The 22869-nt window shown below is 45.1% G+C and overlaps 1 protein-coding gene across 2 annotated transcripts in view; it reads left to right on the plus strand.

Annotated features, from left to right (window-relative positions):
• Positions 1-22869, plus strand: part of IRF5 (interferon regulatory factor 5) — a 178591-nt gene that overhangs the window by 150154 nt on the left and 5568 nt on the right. For both annotated transcript variants that reach the window (XR_015295522.1, XM_086918867.1), the window contains exons 7-8: positions 15108-15497; positions 22121-22239. Coding sequence is in view for 1 of the 2 variants with exons in the window: in XM_086918867.1 (XP_086774993.1) it covers positions 15108-15497; positions 22121-22239 (509 nt within the window). In the remaining variant the exon portion in view is untranslated. The remainder of the gene's footprint in view (positions 1-15107; positions 15498-22120; positions 22240-22869) is intronic.

Raw genomic sequence — 22869 nt, forward strand, 5'->3', positions numbered from 1 at the left:
CGCTTGAAAAAATTTACATTCAATGGCATAGAAATATTTACGAAGAGGTATAGGAATTTGGGCAAAATTACAATTTTTACAATGGCTATGCGCCCCATCAGGAATAACGGAAGACTCTTCCATCTTGGTAGCTTACTCTCCAGCCAGTCCATTGCCCTACCGTAATTGGCCATCCGTATTTCCTGCAAAGACCTACTTATGCGAATGCCCAGATATCTCGTCTCTCCCTCTGCCAATTGGATCAGGAATTCTGAGACAAAGGGGACTCTCATCAGTAAGCGGCAGCATCACAGACTTCTTCCAGTTAATATGAATCTCTGTCAGTCCTCCATACCGTATGAACTCCCTCATCAATGCAGCAAAATTGTCTCTAGGGTTGGTCTGGTATATAGTCATGTCGTCTGCATACATGGAGACCAAGATCCCCCTTGTCGTGAACCCAATGCCTTTCTGTGCGTGGTGTTGACGGAGTTTGTCCGCAAGCGGTTCCGTGGCTATGGCGAACAGTAATGGCGACAATGGGCACCCCTGCCGTGTCCCTCTGGTAATGTTAAAAGGTTTAGATATCTGCCCATTTATCTTTATCCTAGCTGTCGGCTTAGTGTACAATACTTGAATCTGTCTAATAAATAATGGGCTAAGTCCTAGAAGCGTCAACAGTGCAAAAAGGAACGGCCACTCAAGTGAGTCGAACGCTTTCGTAGCGTCTAAGAGTACGGCCGTGGCTTGCACCTGGGGAGCCAAGTAGTGCAGTATGCCGAAAATCATCCGCAGGTTGTGGGCAGTGGAGCGGCCCGGTATAAAACCCGATTGGTCCGGTAATGCTATCTGCGGCAGCATAGGCTGTAGCCTATTAGCTATTAACTTGGCATATATTTTAGCGTCCACATTTATCAGAGACAACGGGCGATACAAATCTAGTTTGGTCGGGTCTTTTTCTAATTTCGTTATAATTATCATGGTGGCCGCGCGAAGTGTCGGAGGAAGTACACCAGTCTCCATGTCCTCCAGGTACACCTGCAATAGTTTGGGGGCCAGGATATCCGCATACTCCTTATAAAAGGCTGCCGTTAGGCAGTCCGCCCCCGGGGCTTAATCTCCAGGCATGCTGTTTATTACTTGCTTTACGTCCTCTACCGTAATTGGCAGCTCCATGTATTGCCGGGCCCCATCATTGAACCACGCTAGCCCTATGTCATCCAAGTAGGTAGTTATGTCTGTTTGCGAAGGGTTCGTCTGAGAAGTATATAACCTAGAGTGGTAGAGGGACATTTCACCCAATATGTCAGGCGGAGTTCTAACCACTTCCCCATTATCCTTATGTAACTCAGTTATATAGGTAGATCCCCTGGGCGTGCTTAACAAGCCAGCCTATGTTTTGCCCGGTCTCTCACGCTCTCCGTGCCGTCTAGCCTGGGTATGTTTATAGAGATATGCCGTCTCTCTCTCTGCCTCGTCTTGGAATTCTGTTAGTTTAGTCCTAATTTTCGCTGTGGTTTCAGGGGATGGATCTTGCATTTGTAATCGTTCCTACTCCCCTATCTCCTGCTCCAGCCTGCTAAGTGTATTACGAATATCTCTTAGCACCCCCGCTTTAAGCGCAATGCAGTCCACTCGTGTGACTGCCTTAAAGGCTTCCCAGAGTATTCCGGTGAGTCGACCGTACCCTAATTCAATGTAAAGTATTCTGTAATCTTATTACGTAGCTCCTCGTGAAAGACCAAGTCCAGCAGAGCACCGGATGGGAATTTCCAGGCAAACGGCTGGGAGTATGTAGGGGGCAAGCGTAACCGAATCTGGGCAGGTGCATGATCTGAGAAAGTGCGGGAATGGTGAGTGGCATCCGTCAGCCAGGTGTGTAGGTCTCTGGAGACCAGCCAGTAATCCAGGCGCGACCGTGCGTTACGCAGGTTCCTGCTCTGGTTTTTGGATGTACGGCCCTCCAGGAATCAATTAGATGAAGATCATCTATAATATCCTGCAGCGCTTCCGCTGCCTTTAGGTGATGTGCCTGGGAGGAACCCTGTCTGTCCAACAAAGTTGAGCGGACTACATTAAAGTTGCCTCCCAATAGGATCGCAGTGTGGCCCAGTGTCAGTATCTTGCGCCATACGTATTGAAAGAATTCTGGACTGTCCGTGTTCGGGCCATAAGTGTTAATCAGTGCTACCGGCGTGTGACATAATTCCCCCTGCAGTATTATGTATCTGCCTTCCCTGTCCACAACCATACTACACATTAAGCCACTTTGAGTGGCTTTGAATGGCTTCGTAAATATGGATTAATGCAACACATCACAAATCTCTGCGTTGCATTACTCTGCACAAGGAAGGCAATCCATGGGTGTTGCGGTGGGTGTTCCCACGCAAATCTCTGTTTTTTTTTACACATTCCCAGATTTACCAAAACTGGTAAACCTGGGAATGAGCCAAACAGATGTGCCTCACCATATAACTCGCCATATCTTTATTTCTCCTCTGTTTATTCCTTTTGTTTGCTACATTATGCAGCACACATGGAAGGAGGAAAACGCCTCTATGGATTGTTTTTGTGCAGGAAGGTGCGCCTTCCTGTACTAAAACAATCCTGCCTACAACACAGGCACCCTTGCATCATGGTGCAAGAATGCATGCATTGACTCTAGGCTAGAGAACACGCACTAGCGCGGGGGGGGGAAGGCCAGGAATGCACTGTATTGGATAAATACGGTGCATTCCTGCCCTTTCCCTGCGCTGCCCTGCGCCACCAGTCTGGTACATATGCCCATTAGTACTGACTGATAGCCTTTGATGGATGGATGGAGGGTTGGGAAATCTGTATGAGGCAGTTTCATGGCAATCCACAATGAATGAGTTTGCTTTCAGAACAGGTGTAACAGTTAGATAATCGCTTATGGGACCACCTGTTGTTGAAGATTTATTAGAATCACTTCACAGATAGTTGAAAGTTGTTCGTGGCACTGGTGGATTTGGGGGCAGTATCGAAAGGAGCATTTTCTGGTGACTGTTATAAAAAAAAATTATATTGCTTTTTATTAACCAGCATCAGCAGTAAGAATCACGTTACAGAGGTCATTGTCATATTACAAACTACTCTTCACGGGGTACCAGGAAAAATAGCATTACATACAAAAAGGTAAATGTCACGGGGAGGGGGATTCATCCAAAACAACATTTCTAGGTGGTGTACAAATGTCTCCCCTGTACCAGGGTTCCCACACCTGTGACCACTTTCGAGGGCGTCCCCTCGCAAGATAAGCAGTTTTTTCTCTGAACATGCACCAGTCTAAGTTATTTTCCCACACTTCCAGGGTGGGGGGTTGTTCGGTGCCCCATAACTGGGCTATATTTCTTTTAGCTAATATGTACCCAATGTGGACCACTGCGTCTGTGAAGTGTTCAGATCTGTGTGCTCACATATGTTTAGGAGGCATCTCCTCGCCTCAGGCATTAAAGAGACCCCCAACACCTTGTGCATAGTATCATGTATTTTGCGCCAGTATGTGACAATGTGTTCACACTTTCAGATGATGTATAAAAATGTACCTGTGAGACCACACTCCTGTCTAGACACTCCCGTATCGGACATTCCCATGTGTACCAACCAGGGCCCTGTCACGTAGACCCTGTGCAGTATCTTAAGCTGAACCAGCCTTAGTCGGGCAGAATAGCAACTTCCCTAGGCGAAGACACAGCTGCCTGCCAATTCTTGTCGTCTAGTTCTATCCCATCCTGCACCCACCTATCCCTCAGCGCCCCGAGGGGATCAGCTTTGGGATTAATTAGCTTCTTGTAGATCAAGGAGATCGTTTTGTCGAGAAGGTGGCCGTCAAGAATTCTATCTTCCAGAGGCAAGGCCTCCGGTGGCTGAGCATACCGGGGCAGCGCAGCATGAAGCGCATGCCTTGCCTGTGCATAGCGGAAATATTTGGCACTTGTCAGTTCATACTCCGCCTGCATTTCTTCAAACGATTTGATCCTTCCCTTACCCCAAATATCTTTGACTGTGGAAATCCCTATAAGGTCCCACTTATCAAAACCCTTGGTCTTCCAAAGCTTACCCAGCTTTTCAGAGTCCCAGAGCGGGGTGGCTATTGTTAGCCTGTCTTTCCAACCCAGGAAACTCGTAGCGTCGTGCCAGATCCGGACAGCATGCTTAGTCGGTCCTGTCAAATCCAATGTATGCGATCTTGAATACAGGGCCCTTATATACCTCCCCCCGGGAAGAAGCCACCTATCCATGGCATATCCAGAGTTATCAATTGGACCATAGGTACCGTGGTTGACAGCTGCCAGCTGAGAGGCCCAGTAGTATCTTTTAATATCCGTGATGGCAATGCCTCAGTCGTACCAGGAAAGTGTCAGCTTATTTAAGTCAATACGTGATCTGCCCTCCCATTACAGGTTACGCTGTAGACTCTCGACCTCCCGAAAATAACTGGCGGGTACTGCGTCCAAAGTATTCTGAAGGGCATATAGGAAACGAGGGAAAAGCCATCATTTTAAATAGGGCTGCCCGACCCAACAATGAGAGAGGGAGCCTCCTCCAGTTCGCAATATCACTCCTGAGCCTCTGCAAAGGGGGAAGAAGATTTTAGGCATATCTGACCGATGGGTCAAGAGATCTGAAAACTCCCAAATACTTGAAACTTTCCGTCATCACTTGTATAGAACATGGTCGCGGAGGGACCGGGTGATCACCCCACAAGACAAACAACACAGATTTCTCCCAGTTGATTGAGAGCCCCGAATTTCTACCAAAGGAGGCCAGTACATCAAAGGCAACTCCCAGGGACTTACGGGGAGAGGTCAGGTAAAGCAGAATGTCGTCTGCATATAAGGATATATGGTCCTCCCATTCAGGGGACCACCGCAGGCCCCTTAAAGATGGTTCGAAAAGCAGCCAGAGGTTCCAGCGCCAGTGAAAAAAAGAGGGGGGACAGCGGGCAGCCCTGTCTGGTACCCCGACAGAGCAGAAACGGAGTTGAGACCCTATTATTTGAGCAAGCGGTTCAGAATAGAGCAAACGTACCCAACCGATGAATTCGGGGCCGAATCCAATCTTGGCCAAGACCGCCCACAAATAGGGCCACTCAATAGTATCAAATGCCATAGTGGCATTGAGCGAAGCAATTACTGCAGACTCCTGTAGGATGTGGGCTCTGGCTATCACCCCGTGTAATCTGCGCAGATTTAGGGCCGTGTTTCTGTGGGGCATGAAGCCCGACTGATCTGGGTGGACCAAACCACTCACGACTTTCACCAGCCTGTTCGATAGAAGCTTGGCCAAAATTTTGGGTTCAGCATTCAATAAAGAAATCGGCCTATATGAAGCATAATTAGTTTTGACCTTGCCCTCCTTTTGAATAACTACCACCGCAGCCACTCGCTGGTCCATAGGTAGAGCACCATTGTCTCTAGACTCAAGATACATAACCTTCAGATAGGGAGCCAGTTTATCAGGCTTTTAACTTGTAGAATTCAATAGGGACCCCGTTGGGGCCCTGCGCCTTCCCGGAGTTCAAGGAACGAATGGCTTGGGCAATCTCATCCGCTGTTAATGCACTGTCCATAAACTCACGATCCTCAGGGGAAAGGCACAGGAGCTGTATGTCCCGGAGCAGCAACTGATAGTCGGCTTCCGTCCGAGGGGAGACCGATGTATAGACTGTCCGGAAGTGATCCGCAAACCTATCTACTATGTCTTGCGGGTCTGTAAGCGACACTCCCTCTTCAGTAATGAGTTCAGGGCCGAGACAGCAGGCCCAATCTCTTTCGTCTAACCATGCAATAAGTTTCCCTGCCTTATTCCTCAGGTCATAAAGCCTACCCTGCTGCTCCCTGCCAAGAGCCTTGGCCCTATCCGTTACTAGTGCTTTGTAGTCATGTTGTTTAAGCCTTAAGAGGTGGAGTTTGGCATGTGTGGCTCCCGATTCCAGCTCCCTTTCCAGCACACCAATTTCAGCGTCTAGGTCTACTACTTCTCTATTCCTCTCTTTCTTGGAACCCGCTATCAATGACAGCGCCTGACCCCTAATAACCGTCTTAAAGGCCTACCACAGGGACTGGGAAGAGGACACCGAACCCACATTGTTAGTGAAATATTCGTCTAGTGTTTTAATGAGGTCTTTGCGAATTTTGGGATTTCGCAAATGCCACGGATAATTGGGGGCCACCCTCACTGCCTTGCCCCGAGTTATGATCATGTGGATCCATAGAGGAGAGTGGTCTGAAATGCCCCTGCCCAAGTGAGTGACTTCAGAGATATCAGTCGCTTGAGCGGCTGGGATCAAACAGTAGTCTAACCGGGAAAGGCAATTGTGTGCCCCAGAGTGGAATGTGTATTGCTGTTGGCCGGTGATTGCTATTTTTAATGAAGATTTGCACGTGAAGAGGATGCTTCCTCGGGGCACATTAAGGAGTTCATTGTAAACAGCTTGTAAACAGAGCATATGCTGGAATACATCGTATTCTTGCACTTCCCCATTTCACCTTTTGAAACAATAAAACTGTGTATTTTAATATCTCTTATGCCAAAGTGTGTTATATATATCAAAGGATACCATCAGAATCCCATAGCTGTTCTAACTTCTCTCGCCCATCCTCCCGTAGGACATGCCAGTCTTAGTAAATTATTGGTGCAAGCGATTGAAGCGGAAATTCATTGCTGTTTCCACCAGAGAGGGAGCGATAAGTATTTGCAACAAAGTTTCAGTCGATAGTTCCCTTTACAAACTGTGACCATAACAAGGTCTACCTTGTGACCATATCCACGTACAAATTTAACAGCAGTGTGCTTTACAAAACCTTGAATACCATCCTAAGCTATTGAGTTATTGGAACGAGCCAATGGTATACTTGAGGAGACTACTGAAATTAGTAAAAACAAGCGGGTTTCATCCAGGAAGCAGTACAGGCAAGTATGTGGGCTCGATCTACTGGGAGAAACTAAATGACATTATGAGATCTGACCCCAAGGTGGACAAGATATTGATATAAACGGAAGCACAAAAATATAAAGGGCAGGGAGAAAGAGTCGTCGGTGTAACGTAGTAGGCAGCAGGCCCAGAGTGATGTCTACTGTGTCAAGTGCAAGCGTTGATAAGTAGTCATATTGTGTCTATTAGATTAGTAGGACTGAAATGTCCTGCTAAGGTCATCAGGCTTCAAAAACCTGTTCAAGTGGAAAATAAGTTTTGAAATGCAGTTAAGCTAAAAAATGGGAAATGGTGCATTTCAAATAAGTTATACGCATTGTTGCAGTGTTAACTGATTTAATGGCTAACCCTGAAATGATGGCCAAAACTACATAATGAGGGTATGGTATAACAGTTTGTAATATTTGGCAGCATGTGAGCAAGCATGCTGTGAGCGAGCACTTAGCCTCCCAATTAAGCATGGGCGAATTTTGCGAATCTCGCGTTCGCGAATTTTGCGGATTTGCGAACTCTCAATCCGCAAAATCCGCGAATTTTCGCGAATTTGCGGATTTTTTTTTTTTTGTTTGCGCGGGTTTCTGCCAGTTCGCGAGGGTTTTGTACACTTTCGCAAATTGCGAACTTACCTGTCGGGTCGCAAGTTTCGCGAACTTGTTGTTTCTACGTGTCCAGCCTGTTTGGGACACTCTTCTTCATCACTGCCACTCTCTGTCACCACTGCCGCTCTCGGACTACTCATGCCACCCTCTGGCCCACCCATGCCACCCTCTGTTTCATCACAGCACCCTCTGGTTGTCCAGTCAGTGTACATTATTGTGGCAACGCAAGCACACCTTCCCTGCCTCAAGTGACCTGAATTAATTTGGGGCTGATTAATTTGTCACAGAATATTTTTTTAGCTGGCACCTGCTTCCTTAGTGCTTCCTGATTAGTGATCTTTTGTACTTGCTAAGTGCTTTCATTGTTGCAAAATTAGTTACAACACCTGCCCTGCCCCAACTGACAATAATGAATTAGGGGCTGATTAATGGATTTGAACTTCCAGCCTGGCTCCTGCTTGTCTCCCTTAGCTGTAATTCAGGACCTTTGTGGCATATGTGTAACTATTCTGAGGTTCAGAGCAGGGTCACATAATAGTTGCAACTGGCAACTGAACTCTGGAGGGGCCCCTCAGGAAGCACTACAGGAAATGGCTACTAATGATGAGCCTGAACTTTTGAACCTGGTAAGTAGTTTCAGTTTTGCTAAAATCGTATTTCTGCAATTTTGCACTTATTCGCGGGGCGCGAAGTTGTACTGGGAAGCCGCGAACTCACGCGAACAGTGCGAGCAGTGCGAGCAAAATCCGCTGCTCGCGGATTTGCGGATTTTGCGGGAGATTCGCGAATCTCGCGGATTGCGAATTTACCGAAAATCCGCAAAATCCGCGAGCGAAACGGATTTTCCGCCCATGCTTACTCCCAATCATACTGGTCAGACATACCGTCACTGTCCAGATCTGGTCCATGTACCTTCTCTACAGTTTCACGCAGATCAGGACAGACTTTGAAAACAACATCAGTAAATGCCCATTTACTAATCCTAATGATTCGCTGAGTCCGAAGCACACAGTTGGTGAAAAAGAAGGCGGCAGGCTCAGGTTGCCGTGCTGTGCTCTCTCCTCGCTTATTTTTTTTTACTAATAGAGGATTTTTCCCTCTCCCACATGTGGAATATTTGAAATTATTTTTTTTTAGACTAAATACTAGGCTAGATGTTCTCACCAAACTACTCAGTTTGGCTTGAATACAAACTGTTGTCAGGGAAAACTCTACTCACCTGGTCCCCAATCGATTCTGATGGAGCCTCCTAGGGCTGCAGTCGCCCCCAGCAGCCGCAGACCTACCTCTCTAGCTGGGGAGTCTAGCTGGGGAGTGAGGCACAACCCGAGGGAACAACTACCCCGGGAGGCACAGTGGGGGCACTTTATCTTCATTATCAATTGGCTGCCTGTGTTGCGCCTGCTTACATGTCAAGCCACGCCGACTATCGGGGCTCCTGTGGACATGGCTGCTGCTTCAGAATGCGCTGCGGTTTCATCTGCTGCCTTACCACCCCGGTCTTGGAGCCGGTCAGGGACACTATCAGCGGACGTGAGTTTGGTAGACTTTCCATGTTGCTTCTGTCTCCTCTGTTTGAGCATGCAGCGCCCAATCAAGGAATAACTCTGATACTGTTGCAAGGTAGGAGTTCACAGAATTACAGTGTAACTGCTGCGGAACTAAACATGCAGGGCAAATTAGTACTTACCCATGAAGATAAGGCTGCCTGTAATGATTTAGTAACAAACAGCAACTTTTTCACTGATGATTACCCTGTTGTCTCTGAGGAGGCAGAGATCGAATACACTATCTCTCCATGGACTCTCTAGTACAGTTAGCCCGGTGATTACACCAATATATATGTGAGATATAGGTGTCACTTCCAATTTGCAAGCAAAATGTGGTACTGGTATACAACCCTCAAATACTGCAATGATTAGAGATCTTGCAGGGTCATATTTTAATTTGGAGGGTGCCATGCTGCAGCAATAGGCGATTTCAATTCCTAAAAAGAAGACCACCTCTGCTTGTGGGAAGGTGGGGAAGGCTGTCTGTACTGAAGTAAAGATGCCTAGAATAGCCCTTTTTTCCCGCAGTGCAATGGTACTAATTGCATCTTAAATCACTATGAAGCAATTTCTGTACAAGATCTTGCAATTAGTTTAACAACATGCCGAACAACTCCGTCTGGCTCAAGCAGCTGGGCGAGCGTGGAAAAGATTGATCCCTCTGAGATGCCCTTGAATAGCCTGAGTGACTCAATAGCCGAGAGCTATGAGTTCTCTCTTACCTCAATTTTCCAGTCAATTCAGACTCACAGGAACGAGACTTCTAAGCACTATGCAGAATTTAGAGCGGATAACACCAGGTTGCAGTAAATAGTCGTAGAAATATCTGGGAAAGTGTCCATTCAGTCATTATAGATACAGGATCTTCAGCAAAGAGTTGCTGAGGTAGAGGAGCCATGGCGTACATTATGTGGGCAGTTAAGGAGCATGAAAACCAGATCTAACTTACACAGCTAAAGTTGTAAGATGTGGACATTCAGCAATGGCAGAATAACCTTAGGGCTCTGGGGATCACAGAGGGCAAAGAGGGTGCTGATTCACTGCAATACGTGGAGAGCCTTTTCCAACAGGCTTTCCTGCTTTGGCGGATTGGGATTGCCAGAGCCAACACACACATAGACTTACAACATCTGCAGGATTTAAATCTACAGGATTGAGGGATAGGCCATAACCTATCCTGACATATGTGTTTAACTTCCTCCTTTGACAGACTGTCTGTATGTAGGCTCGCCTCTCCGCTCTGATTAAACTAGACTTTGTATCCTTTTATGTCTGTTCATACTTTTGCAAACCAACTATGGATGGGAGCTGGAGACTGAGGCGAATGAATTGCCCAGGTCTTCGTGCATGAAGCACGGCTCACAATACAGTGCGGTGGGAAGACCATGGTTTGTTTTACAGACACAGAGAGACCATAGACATACTCCAGCTGTGGCAATTCAAAAGAAGTGGAGCGCCTACATGGCCGCTAAGGGGGGGGGGGGTGGCAACCCATTTAATTGTTGTTTTTTTTTAACTGTTTTTTTTACTATCTTTGGTTCTTCTGGTCTTGGACAGCTAGCTATGGCTTGATTTCTTTTTTGTTCTTAGTATGGACGGGGGAACTCTTTTTTTCATTTTACACCTGGGGGTGGGTCTTGGGGGTTGATTTGTCCTTTCTGACAGTCAAGTATGGGATTATTTTTTCCCTCTTGCTATGTGTGGGATGGGAAGACCGGAGAGTTTTGGGTGCAGGTGGGTTGTTTGATGTTTGTTTTATGTGGATTTGGGGGTTTAGGGCTAGAAAATCATCAAAAAGGACTCAAGTGGTCACTAGGTGGTGTCTTTTTTCAAGTGGAGTATTAATGGGTGAGAGTTCAGGAAAGTGACATGCAGAATCTATATTAGGGCTGTTATGAATAGGGTGTGAATGTTCTGCTCAGGGAGCTCTACTAGAATGTAGCTAGCCTTAATCACCTCTAAAGAGACAGCTGATGAAGGAGGAGGTGGTGGCAGTTTAGAAGCCCCATATTTTCTGTATTGTGGAGACTCATTTAGCATACAAAGACTAGGGGTGCTACGGCAACTAGGGTACAAGACTATTCTTAGCACTGCACGGCAGGTTTTAATTTGTTGGGTCGTTATGTTAAACCTTCGCTTTTTTAACTGTAAAGTGATCCTTCTGCATTTTCTCCAGCATGGTTAGGTGATCAACCCCTCAGATTAGTGTTCTTTGCAAAGTTATCACTATCTGTGCTGTTTATGATCCAAATAAAGAAGACACACAGCTGATAGATATGCTAAATTTTGAGTTAGCATTCTGAGGTGGAGAACGAATGATCCATGGTGATTTTAATTGCGTTATGAGTTATCAGCTGTATAAAACTAATGAAATTGCTACCCCGCACATGAATACCACTAGTCACATGAATGCTGCTATAGCACAGTTTGACCTGGAGAGTGTTTGACAGGGTGTTGTGGGTTTATTTGTGGTCCACTCTGCAGGCTATCAGTATTGGTAATAGGCATCTACAGTGGGTCAAGAGCTTATATCAGAACCCAATGGCTGTGTAGTCCTAGCTGGGCATAGCCTATCAATGTTCAAGGTGTCTTGTTGTACTCGTCAGGGTTGGCCACTGTCTCCACTTTTATTTGCACTTTACCTTGAACCCTACCTGTGGCATCTTATTCAGAATTCAGGTATACCACCTGCTGTGGTCAATGGTTGGAGATTAACATTAGTGCATATGCAGATGGTGTCGGTGTACTCGCCTGAGCCAATCAAAGTGACTAAATTAATCGCTAATGAGGCAGCCTGATTTGGGGTTTTCTCTGGCTATCGCTTTTATTCGGCTAAAACCCAAAAAAAATTCTGAGCTATATATCCACTGTACTGGAGTCAAGGATAGTCTCAGCTACAACATACCTGGAAATTAAGATCTCCTCTTCTGTTAATCACATAATTGATTTTAAAATATGAATACTTGTTACATCAATCCATTGTTAAGATGCGGTTATGGAATTGGCTACCAATAAGTATCATTGGCCATTGCAGTATTGTTAAGATACATTTTCTTCCTAAAGTTCCCTTATATTTTCGGCCTATCCTTCTGTGAGTACATGATACTTTTTTTAGGTGGTTAGAAGCTGGTGATGGTCGTTTCATAAGGGGATATAAAAGGGCAAGACAGCTATTCGATATCTGAAGCTCTCTCTCGCTCAAGGTGGGTGGGGGCTTCCAGAGTTCAATCCATCATTTTGAGCTGCTTTTGGCAATCAAATCCGGTGCCTTATCACAGACTGCCATCTAGATTATAATACCCTTGCGTATCAAATAGTGACCAGGGAAGAATGGCAGTTTCTATTATGTAGGCAGTCTGATCCTAATTACTTTAAAAGGGTAAGGTTCAAGCTCATCATTTACATACGTAAAATTTGGGGTGATGCCTATTTGGTCTATCATATTCCTTTGTGGCATTCGCACACACTGCTGTGTGGGAATCCAGCCTAATCATTGATAGTTTAGGACACAGTAGCTAGGCAGGTGGTCAATTGATGGGTCAATTTTACAATCAACAGGGGCTTTGTACTTTTGCTATGTAACGAGGATATGGTCTCCATCAAGCTAACTTTTTCGAATATTTGCAGATACTGGATTATCTTGAACATAGCGTTTGTAGTGTTACGATTAGTGATGATGTTGCACTTCCGACACATACATCTTGCTAAATTCCAAAAGAAAACACGCTGCACTCGTGGGGCCACTTCCAAAATATTTATTCACAAGGACGCGTTTCGGCGTTTAGCCTTCTTCCAGCTTGCATATGAATACAACAGCACTATCGTGGCAGCCTTTAAAACAGGTAAAGTGATTTCATTGGAAACAGCCTGTAAATGGAGAAAGAGGACTGTTCTACCTTGGACAAATGTCCTTTCACGTCCAGCTCATACAGGGATTATACTGTCCAATGGTAACTTTTTGGGAGCACAGAATCTCCATATTCTCGTCTGCATGACACATATAAATATTATGCCGCTACATGGGCACACTTCCAAAAGTCCACTCTCCGTACCATCCTGTGCTGGCAGACACCTGCAGTCCTCCCTGTTCAAGCCGCCAGTTTGATACATATACTCATTATTCTAAATACCTTGTCATGCTGGTTTGATGACTCTTATGGAGGGCCCCTCGTCGAACCACAGGGTTTCAGAGCACTTAATGTGGGAGCCGGTCAACTGGCCGTGTCTCCCCCAGTTTGTATAACTGTCGACACTCATCGGCGTTGGTGCCCAAATTCCGTTGTGACGGTGCAAAACACCTTTCAATAACCCACTGCTCCACTTTCCACCTTAGGCGTCTGTTGCACTCTTCCTGACGGGTGCACCCGTACATGGAGGTGGATCCATTTTAAACATCATGCTCCATTCCAAAAGGAAACACGCTGCACTCGTATCCCAAAAGTGTGGATACGGGCTGCAGACTTTTGGGAAGCTGGGCAGCCAGGGTTTGTGTGAGTTGCAGAACTCCTGCACAGCCAGACAGAGTTAAACAATCCACAGCGAGGGACAGTGCCTTAAAGGTAAAATTAGATTAACTGCCATTTGGCACAACGTGGAACGGTTCCTTTCAAAGCCAGCATATGTCAGTCTGTTTTCATTGAGGCTTAATAAGGTTTACAAGGATTTTAAAGAATGAAGGACATTACGAGTCATCATAAGAGAGCTACAGTGCATTATGGACATGGTAGTCCTTTGAAACACAGGATTCACAACCAGGGCTATGAAATCCCGAACATTATGTAATAGTGGGCATTAGCCATGTTACTGTAAGAATACTGCTGAAGTGAAAATGTTTCCTGGCTCCTGATACTTGAAAAAAACATTCTTAAATGAAAAGGATATGTGGTGCACTCATAGTCCCTCTTCACTCTTGATGATCCCAATGTATTTAAAACCCAATGTCACTGATCCTCGCATTTGCATATGATTAAGACCCACCTGGAGGTCGAAATGCGTAATATGTTGCCTGTGGAAAAATAAACATTTCTTACCGGACGTCTCACTGGAGGGCTTGATTCCGCGCTTGGGATGTTGCGTGAATATTCTATTGAGATATATATATATATATATATATATATATATATATATATATATGTATCGAATAATGACAGAACATAGAGAGAAGGATCTTAGTAGTTTAGCATATCTACGGATTTCTTAGATTGGATTGCCTGTGCATATATCTGATTTAAAGGATGCATTTGAAATCATATACTCTTCGGTTACCTCTGTTAATTTAAAGTTGCAGCAATTCAGAACGATTTGTATGCTTTAATATGCACTAGAAAGGATAGCAAAGTGGGACACTAGCAAAGGACACTAATAAGAGCAGCTGTCCATGGTGTGGGTTATATGCGACCGGTACAGTGCGTCTGTTTGCTACTTGCAAACATTTAGAGCAGTCTGGAGGGATACAGCTCAGTATATGTCTCAGCGTTTACAATGTGATCTGCAATTAACTGGAAGAGTCATTATGCTGGGCTTTAAGCAGGTTGTGGGTAAGAATGTATTGATGGCCATAGCTCTTGCCATCATTGTAGCTCGTCTATGTATTGCCAGGGATTGGATAACATCAAAATCTGCCACGGTATGCCCGAGATGGGCTTTGTTTCGGCAGGGTTACGAGACTGAGCTTGCAATTCTTTGGTTTAGGGGGGGAAATAAGAGGGCTAGACTTATAAGTCATATTTGTACACCCATGTTCTGAGTTACGGGGGCGAAATGAGCGATATGACATGAGAAATGAGAAAAAAGAAAAATGAAATATAAAAAAAATATTTTTGAAGTATGGAAAGTGAATTATGTTATATGAAGTATCTCTCTCCTTAAGTATGTATTGCTGAGTCTACCTTGTTTGCTCTGAAGGTATTTTGTATGGGTTTTTTTGTGACCACGTTCATTCTGGAAAAAAATGATTTGCTGAGTCTGTGTCAGTATTTCAGTGGAAGTGCTAATGATCTGCCATCTTCTGTTCTCTTTAAGTTACCGACCTAGAAATCAAGTTCCTGTACCGGGGGCGGACGGCAGGCTCTCTGACAGTCAGTAATCCTCACGGCTGCCGTCTCTTCTACAGCACTCTGGAGCCCACCCCAGACCAGGTGGAGCTTTTCGGGCCCATGACATTGGAACAGGTGCGGTTCCCTAGCACGGACAACATTCCGAATGACAAGCAGCGCTTCTACACCAACCACCTGCTGGACGTCATGGATCGTGGCCTCATCCTGGAACTCCAGGGGCAGGATATATATGCCATCCGACTGTGCCAATGCAAGGTGTTCTGGTCCGGGCCCTGTGCGGGGGAACGTCTGGGTCCCAACCCCATTGAGAGAGAGACCAGGATTAAGCTCTTCAGCTTGGAGAGCTTTCTCAATGGTGAGATGTGTGGGTGGATACTGAGGCTTTTCCCATTCTGAAGACTGGGAAGGCAATGAGAGAGTGGCAGAAAGTGGCAACAAAGGTGCAGAAAGAGTGTCTCGCTGAGGGCAGAAGGGTGCAAGCATGGAGTACAAAGAGCAATAGATAGAGAAATGGGCTGAGAATTTGTAGGATAGAACATGCGAGGTTACAAAATGATTGAGATATGGAGGGAGAAATTGAGTGGTGAGGAAAGGAAACAAGGGCTGTTGGACGATTAACGAAGCAGTGAGGAAAAAGGAGCGGTGTGAGAATAGATGAAGTGGTGGGGAATGGAAGAGAGTGTGAAGGAGTAGCAGGGAATAATGTTGGTAGGAGATGAAAAAGTGAGAAGAGGAAAAGAGTGATTGTGGATGGGAGATAAGTGGTGTAAGGAGGAACAAATGGTATTGGGTGGGAATGTGAGGCAGAGTGTGAAATGATCCACTTCTACACGATGAAGTTTTATTCAGGAGATTCACATATAAAGACCCCATCCATCAGGAGTGTCCTCGTCCAGGTGAAACCACTGATTCTGTAACCCCCCTCCCCACTACAGTTCAAAGCTAATCATTCTAACTTCTTACAGACTACACATTATACCTTCTAGAACTGAATGACATCAAGGAACTCAGTACTATCAAGCATACTACACAGAGGAAGAAAGAGATAGATCAGAAATTAGAGAAATTGAGCGCTAAGTATAGGAATGGTGGGCACTTTGATAGAAGTGAGCTGTTTTGAAGTAAAGGGGTCCCCCTCCAACGAGCCACTTGTTCCCACTGAAAGCTCGTCTCCAGGCAGTAGCGGGCCAATCTCTGGCATGCTATGATACAAGCCCTTTTCTGCAGCATTAATCACACTTAAATAGCTTCCAGTTGCAGCCTGATCCGATCTTCAAACTACCCTGCATTGTTCACAAAGCATTCCACACTATACCAGAGGGCTTACTCAGAAACTGACCTGTCAGCAAGAAATCCAGTCTTTCCAGGGTACTGACTCCCTCCTACTTGAAATCCCTGACTCTAAAATTAGAGTCCGTCAGTGGGAGTGTGCCGAAAAACGGAACTGTTTCACACGCTATTAGTACTGTCTCTTCACTGGAAATGCTCAAAAGGGAACCGAAAGGTTTATTTTTCCACAGTCACTCTCGCCTATGCTCGTCCTTTGACGCCCGTCCTTCTAAAGAATGTTCATCTGTCCTTTACTTACTGTTACTCTCAGGTGATTGCTTGATATTTTACCACCCTTGTTTTTCATCTATGGGTTTTGACCTCCTTTCCGCCTATACCTTACCAAGAAGTATGAAGATCAGCGGCCTAATTGTCTACACTTGTATGTATTTACTCTTATCCACTCCAAGACCATTTCATTTCTGTTTGTCTATGCATATACGGATACACGAAACCCACATTTGTATTGTGTCAAAAACATGTCCTTAAGATAAACTTTTGTAACTGATTCTCACCTACTGTAATACTGTTCTTTGGTTTGGGCCATAAGCACAAAACCTTTTTGAGGTCGCAATCGGCCTAATTCTGCGAATCGGGCAATTTGCGACTGCAATAAATGTTTTTGAAATGTACAAAAGCCAAATTGCGATTCATTAACCTTGTTCTGAATCACAATTTGGGTTTGCAAATCGGTATTTGGAAGGGGCATATTTAGGGCGTCCCTTCTTAATACTGATTTTCAGTGGTATGTATGAATGTTTTGTGGCCAAATTATGGTTGCAAAACATTCATTTTTTACCGACATCTCAGGGGTGGTGGTAACTATTCGCACATTCTGAATGTTGATTACAATTTTTTTTTAAAGTTCCTTTTATTCAGACAAACAAAGAATGCATATATGTATCTTAGTCTGGCCGTAGTAGACAGAAGGAACAGTACAGTTTCAATCAACAAGTAGTTGACCTTATCGGTCCCCAGGCCCTCTGTTTGTATTTATTTATTTATTTTATTTATTTCTAAACTTATAAAGCGCAAACAAATACCACGAATGGTGTCTTGGCGCTGAGCAGACAGAGAGGCACCTCCTGTGCATTATTGAATGAATAGCCAGGTCTTCACTTGCTTTCTGAAAATCATCAGTGAAGAGCTGCTTTTTATATGGTGTGGCAAGGTATTCCAGAGCTTCGAGGCGGCCACCAAGAAGCGTCTGTCTCCCCATGTAACTGTTCTCACCCGTTGAATACATAGGGATGCGGATGAGGCAGATCTTAACGCTCTCTTGGGGACATACACCTGCAGTGATTCCTAAAAAAGTCAGGTCCTTGGCTATTCAGTGCTTTGTATATAATACAGAAAGCCTTGAATTTGGTTCTCATTTTTACTGGGAGCCAGTGTAGTTGGTAAACGATGGAGGAGATAGGTGCGAACTTGGGAGTTTTGGTCAAAATTCGTGCAGCGGCATTCTGCACCATTTGTAACTTTTTAAAGACCTGCTCCTGAGCGTTCAGCAGAAGCCCATTACAGTAGTCCACCTTGGATAACACCAAGGAGGACATAAGGGTTTTCCCTGCAGACAGGGGAAGGTAAGGTAGCAGCTTTTTCACTTTTCGTAGCGTGAAAAAGGAAGAGGAGACTACTGCATTGGCATGATTGGTGAAACTTAGTTTGTTGTCAAACAACACTCCTAGGTTTCTGACCTTTGAAACTGGGGTGGGTGGATTGCCCATTTCCGGTGGCCACCAGATCGGAGACCAAGATGGTTTTAGGTCTCCAAACACCATTACCTCGGTCTTATCGGTGTTTAGTTTTAGACAATTACTGTCCATCCAGTGACTGATGGCTCTCATGCCCGTCTGAAAGTTGGCTGCCACTTCGATCCCATTTTTATGCACTGCTAACACCAACTGAGTGTCGTCGGCGTACGAAGTCACTCCCATTCCATGGGTTTTCATGACCCTCGCCAAGTCTGACACATAGATGTTAAAAAGTGTCGGACTTAGCGAGGATCCCTGGGGGACTCCGCAAGGCAGCACAAACTTAGGTGAATAGAAGTTCCCCATCTTTACCGACTGTTCTCTGTTAGACAGGAAAGAAGCCAGGAGCTCCGCAGCTTTGCCCTGTATGCCCATAGCTGTGACACGGTCGATCAGGATGTTATGATCGACCGTGTCAAAGGCCGCTGAGAGATCCAGCAAGATCAGAACAGCCGTGCCACCCTGGTCCATGATCTGTCTGATCTCTTCAGAAGCCTTGATGAGCGCCGTCTCCGTTCCATGTCCTCTCCTAAACCTAAACTGAGTGTTATCTAACAGGTTGTTATGATCAATGTAGCTAGCCAGCTGTTTGTTTATAACTTTCTCAAGTATTTTAGATGGAAAAGGAAGGGCTGCTATAGGGCGATAACTTTTTAATTCCAAGGTGTTAAGAGTGGGTTTCTTTAGAAGTGGCTTTATTATAGCAGTTTTCCATCTTTGAGGATAGTTTCCTGATTCACAGACGGTACTGCAGATGTTCTCCAGAATTGGAGCTACCACATCAGATGTTAATTTAATGATGGTCGGTGGGCAAGGATCCAGAGGGGAACCCGACATTGTTGTTTTAATGAGATGTTTTATTTCTGACAGTGATGGAGGGAGAAATTCATTCAGAGAGGAGGATGTGAGTTGTGCGTTCTTAAAGCTATCTGATGGTTCCCCAGTCGTGATGTTATTGAATTTGTCAAAGATTTCTGTGACCTTGGTCCTGAAAAAGTCAGCCATTTGATTACAGAAATCTTGGGTAGTCTCAGTAGTATTGGCTGCTGGTATAGTTGTTAGTGTTGCCACTACCTGATATAGTTGCTTACTGGAGTTCTGTGCTTTTTCTATCTGTTCACAAAAATATTTGCTTTTTTCCAATCTTAACATCTTCCTGTAGCCTTATAGCGCTTGTTTGTATCTTTCTTTGTCGTTGTTGTCATACTTAACTCGCCAGCACCTTTCTAGATTGCGGCATTTCTGTCTTTCCAATCTTAACGGTTCAGAGAACCAAGGGGCTGATGGTGTTGCACGATTTGGGCGCACTCTCTTTAGAGGCGCTACTTGATTAAAGGTGTCTGTGAGCCATTGGTTGTAGTTATTTGCTGCTAGTTGAGAGTCTGACACTTTGGATGGTTTATTATTTTCTAGTTTCTCAGATAATGTATTCATATCTATGTTTTTCCAGTCCCTACAAGACCTATGTTGCTTTTTTGCCGAGTGTTGATTTTTGTGTTTTTTGACACGGGCATAGAAGACCACCACTGCATGATCTGACCATACAATAGGAGTAACAGTAGGGGGGGGGGGGTAATGGCCGGATTATTCGTGAATAATCCGTCAAGAACATGACCTGCTTTGTGCGTAGGTGAGGTAACTAGCTGATTTAGGTCAACGGCCTTGAAATCCTCAATAAGGCTCAGTGTATCTTTGTCTGTAGGCATACCCTGTCAACCTCCAACCCCGACTCTGCACCTTTCTTAAGTTCTGTATTTCTCTCATGGGCTCCAAATGTTCTCCCATTTCTTTGGACAGCCTCTGCTCTGGTAAACTACTTTTCTCCCTTTCTGGCACCAGTCTAAATCTTGTTTCCAGTCTCTGATCTTTGGGGGGATCGGCAGCCCCCCCACGTCCTAGCGATGTTCCTTTTTGCCACTCCCAACATCAGCCACACCTTGGTGTGTTTAGGATATGTTGTCTCCCCAGTTACTCCCAACAGGTGCTACCTTGCTTCCGCTGAAACTTGCAGACTCACTACTGTAGTCATTATCTGGCCCGTCCAATCCAGTAACTCTGAATTTTGGGACATGCCCAGAGAATATGGAAAAAGGTGCCCACCTCCAGGGTTGGATTGGGATTAAAAATCGGCCCGGACACGCATAAAAAAAATCGGCTCATTTGCATAATGCCTTCCCTCAAATCACTGCTTTCAGCGTAATTTTACATAAAAGGGGGGGGGAAGGGGGGATAAGTACGCATCGGTTTACACTAGTGAAACACACTTTAAAACAAGTGAGGCCAGTTCTGCTCAGGCCCCCTGCCCTGCTCTCTATGCCTACATTAATAGGAGGCTCAGCGAAAGAAAAGGGGTGGCACCTCTACCTGTTGCTGCTATACGGGAGATAACGAGTGCCCATCTCCCTCCAGAGAGGCCACTCAGACACCCACTGGGCCGCTGGCGGTATAGTCGAACAACAGAGATGCCGCCCAAATCGACACCCAGGCTGCTCAAAAGCAGCCCTCAGGTCGAACTCGGCTCCCGGCCCCTCGGGCATTGCCCAAATGCCCCCGTTACCAATCCGACGCTGCCCACCTCCCCGCAGCCCCATGCGTGCTGGCCAGAGTCACATCGGTCTAGTTTGTGTTGGAACGCCCAGGAGGGGTACGACCTATGTAAGATTTGGAGTTGAATCGGTCTAAATCGGGTCCATATAGCAGTTTCTCTAGGGCTCTGTAGGGCTCCTCTAGTAAACCCACATCTGTCTCCCACACCTTCACAAACATTTTTTAAAAGCAGGCAGTAGTCCCACGGACCACTGCCTACTCTTAAAAAATGAAACTTAAACGTTTCCCCTTTTAAAAAAATTTTAAAACACATTTACGTTTACGTTACCTTTAAAGAAAATGGGATGCGTTTTAAAAAATGCTTTATTAAACAGCAATCACAAACATAATGATCTGCTGACCCCAGCAGGCCACCATCCCTGTGATAGCTGTAATTCCTAATGGGTCGCAATCTGCGACCTACCTGATTAATATTCATGAGTTAGGTCTGTTGCAACCCCATTAGGAATCACTATTTACAACTTCTAGGTTTTGTCCATTAGGAATTGCGATTTCCTAAATGTGATTTGCAAAGAATCACAGGAAAACGCAATCCCTAAATTCTGTATATATGGTCCTTTGTTACCAAGGTGGACATTGTTCGCACTACAAAAAACTGTGACTAAAAGAATTAATAAATACATATATTAATAAAGAGAAGGGAAGAGGAAGAAGGCTATGGAGGGAGGATGATCTAAAGGTGTCTAAATCTAAATGAAAACAATGTACTAAACTGTTAACTTAATAATTTCATCACAAAGGCACACCTTAATACTAATGGCAGTAGTTGGATGTCTGTGCCACCCATTTTCTTAGCTCTCTCTCCAGCTCTTTACCTATTTACAGTTCAGTAGGAATTTCAAGCCTCTCCTATGTCAATCATTATTTGAAACATACAATGTTTCCACTGACAAGGTACCTGTAGCCAACGGAGTCCCAGGCTGCACACACACTAGAAGCTTCAACCAAGTTTGTTTTCATTATGAAAATGCTACTTACCACCCACATGCTCCTTGTTGAACTACATTAGTCATAAAATAGGTTTTAAGACAGGCTAATTAGAGGAATATCCTACAAATTACAGTGTTTGCTTCTCAGAAACTGGATGGCACTGTTGGGAAGCTCAAGTGTGGATTGGAGGTGAATCCTAGGCTAACCACCGGGCTTTGCTGTTTTTAGGGTGCCTTAAACTTTGCCTGTGTGGTCGCCTGTCTGAAAGTCCATCGGACCCAAACAGGGGGCTTGCAGTGTATGCTGTCCAACGCAATGATCTATTTTACTCTGTGCTTGTTTTCCTTTGGGTTTGTAGAGCTCATCATGTGCCAAAAGGGGCAGACCAGAACCACGCCCCCTTACGAGATCTTCTTCTGTTTTGGGGAGGATTGGCCGGATAAGAAACCTAAAGAGAAGAAACTGATCACTGTCCAGGTAAAGTCCATAAATAGCACCTTTGTCATTCTGGACGGTATCTCAGGATCTCCTGCTGCTTACCTTCCCAAACTCACATTTCTACACTGAGCGCAAAGTCTTACCTTGCTCACTTCCAATCAGTGGGCAGCTACTGGGTTATAGACTCTGATGCAAACAGCCTGGTTGTATGATACTTCATAGAAAAACAAATTACAATGTTACCAATTCACAGAAACCATTTCACCTAAAATGTTCAAGCATTATAATTTTTTTTTCTCCAAAATTGCATTTTCAGTGCTTTTTAGAGGTGGCAAAGCCAATCATTCTTGGTCCCTTTCCAATAGCAAAAGTCCAGCTCGAACTTCCAAGCCAGGTCTTGTCTGAACTACACATGTTTCTATTGAAGTAGGACCAGGCTGATTTGCATTTGTCTGTGCCTAATCTGAGGTGGCATGGTGGACAAAAGAACGATGGGCTGGAATGCTACCCAGAAAGATTGCCAGTGAATAGAAAAATTGCAAGCATCCCTCCCATCATCTTCTGTGTGTTTGATGTAATGCTCTAGGTGGCAAGGGTATGCCCAGACTGGGGCCAAGGGGCACCCGACTGAAGAGGCCCATTCAGGCAAAAACCACCCCTGGGTTGTGT

The sequence above is a fragment of the Lissotriton vulgaris genome, chromosome 1_1, assembly GCF_964263255.1.
Source record: "Lissotriton vulgaris chromosome 1_1, aLisVul1.2, whole genome shotgun sequence".
Taxonomy (NCBI): Eukaryota; Metazoa; Chordata; class Amphibia; order Caudata; family Salamandridae; genus Lissotriton; species Lissotriton vulgaris.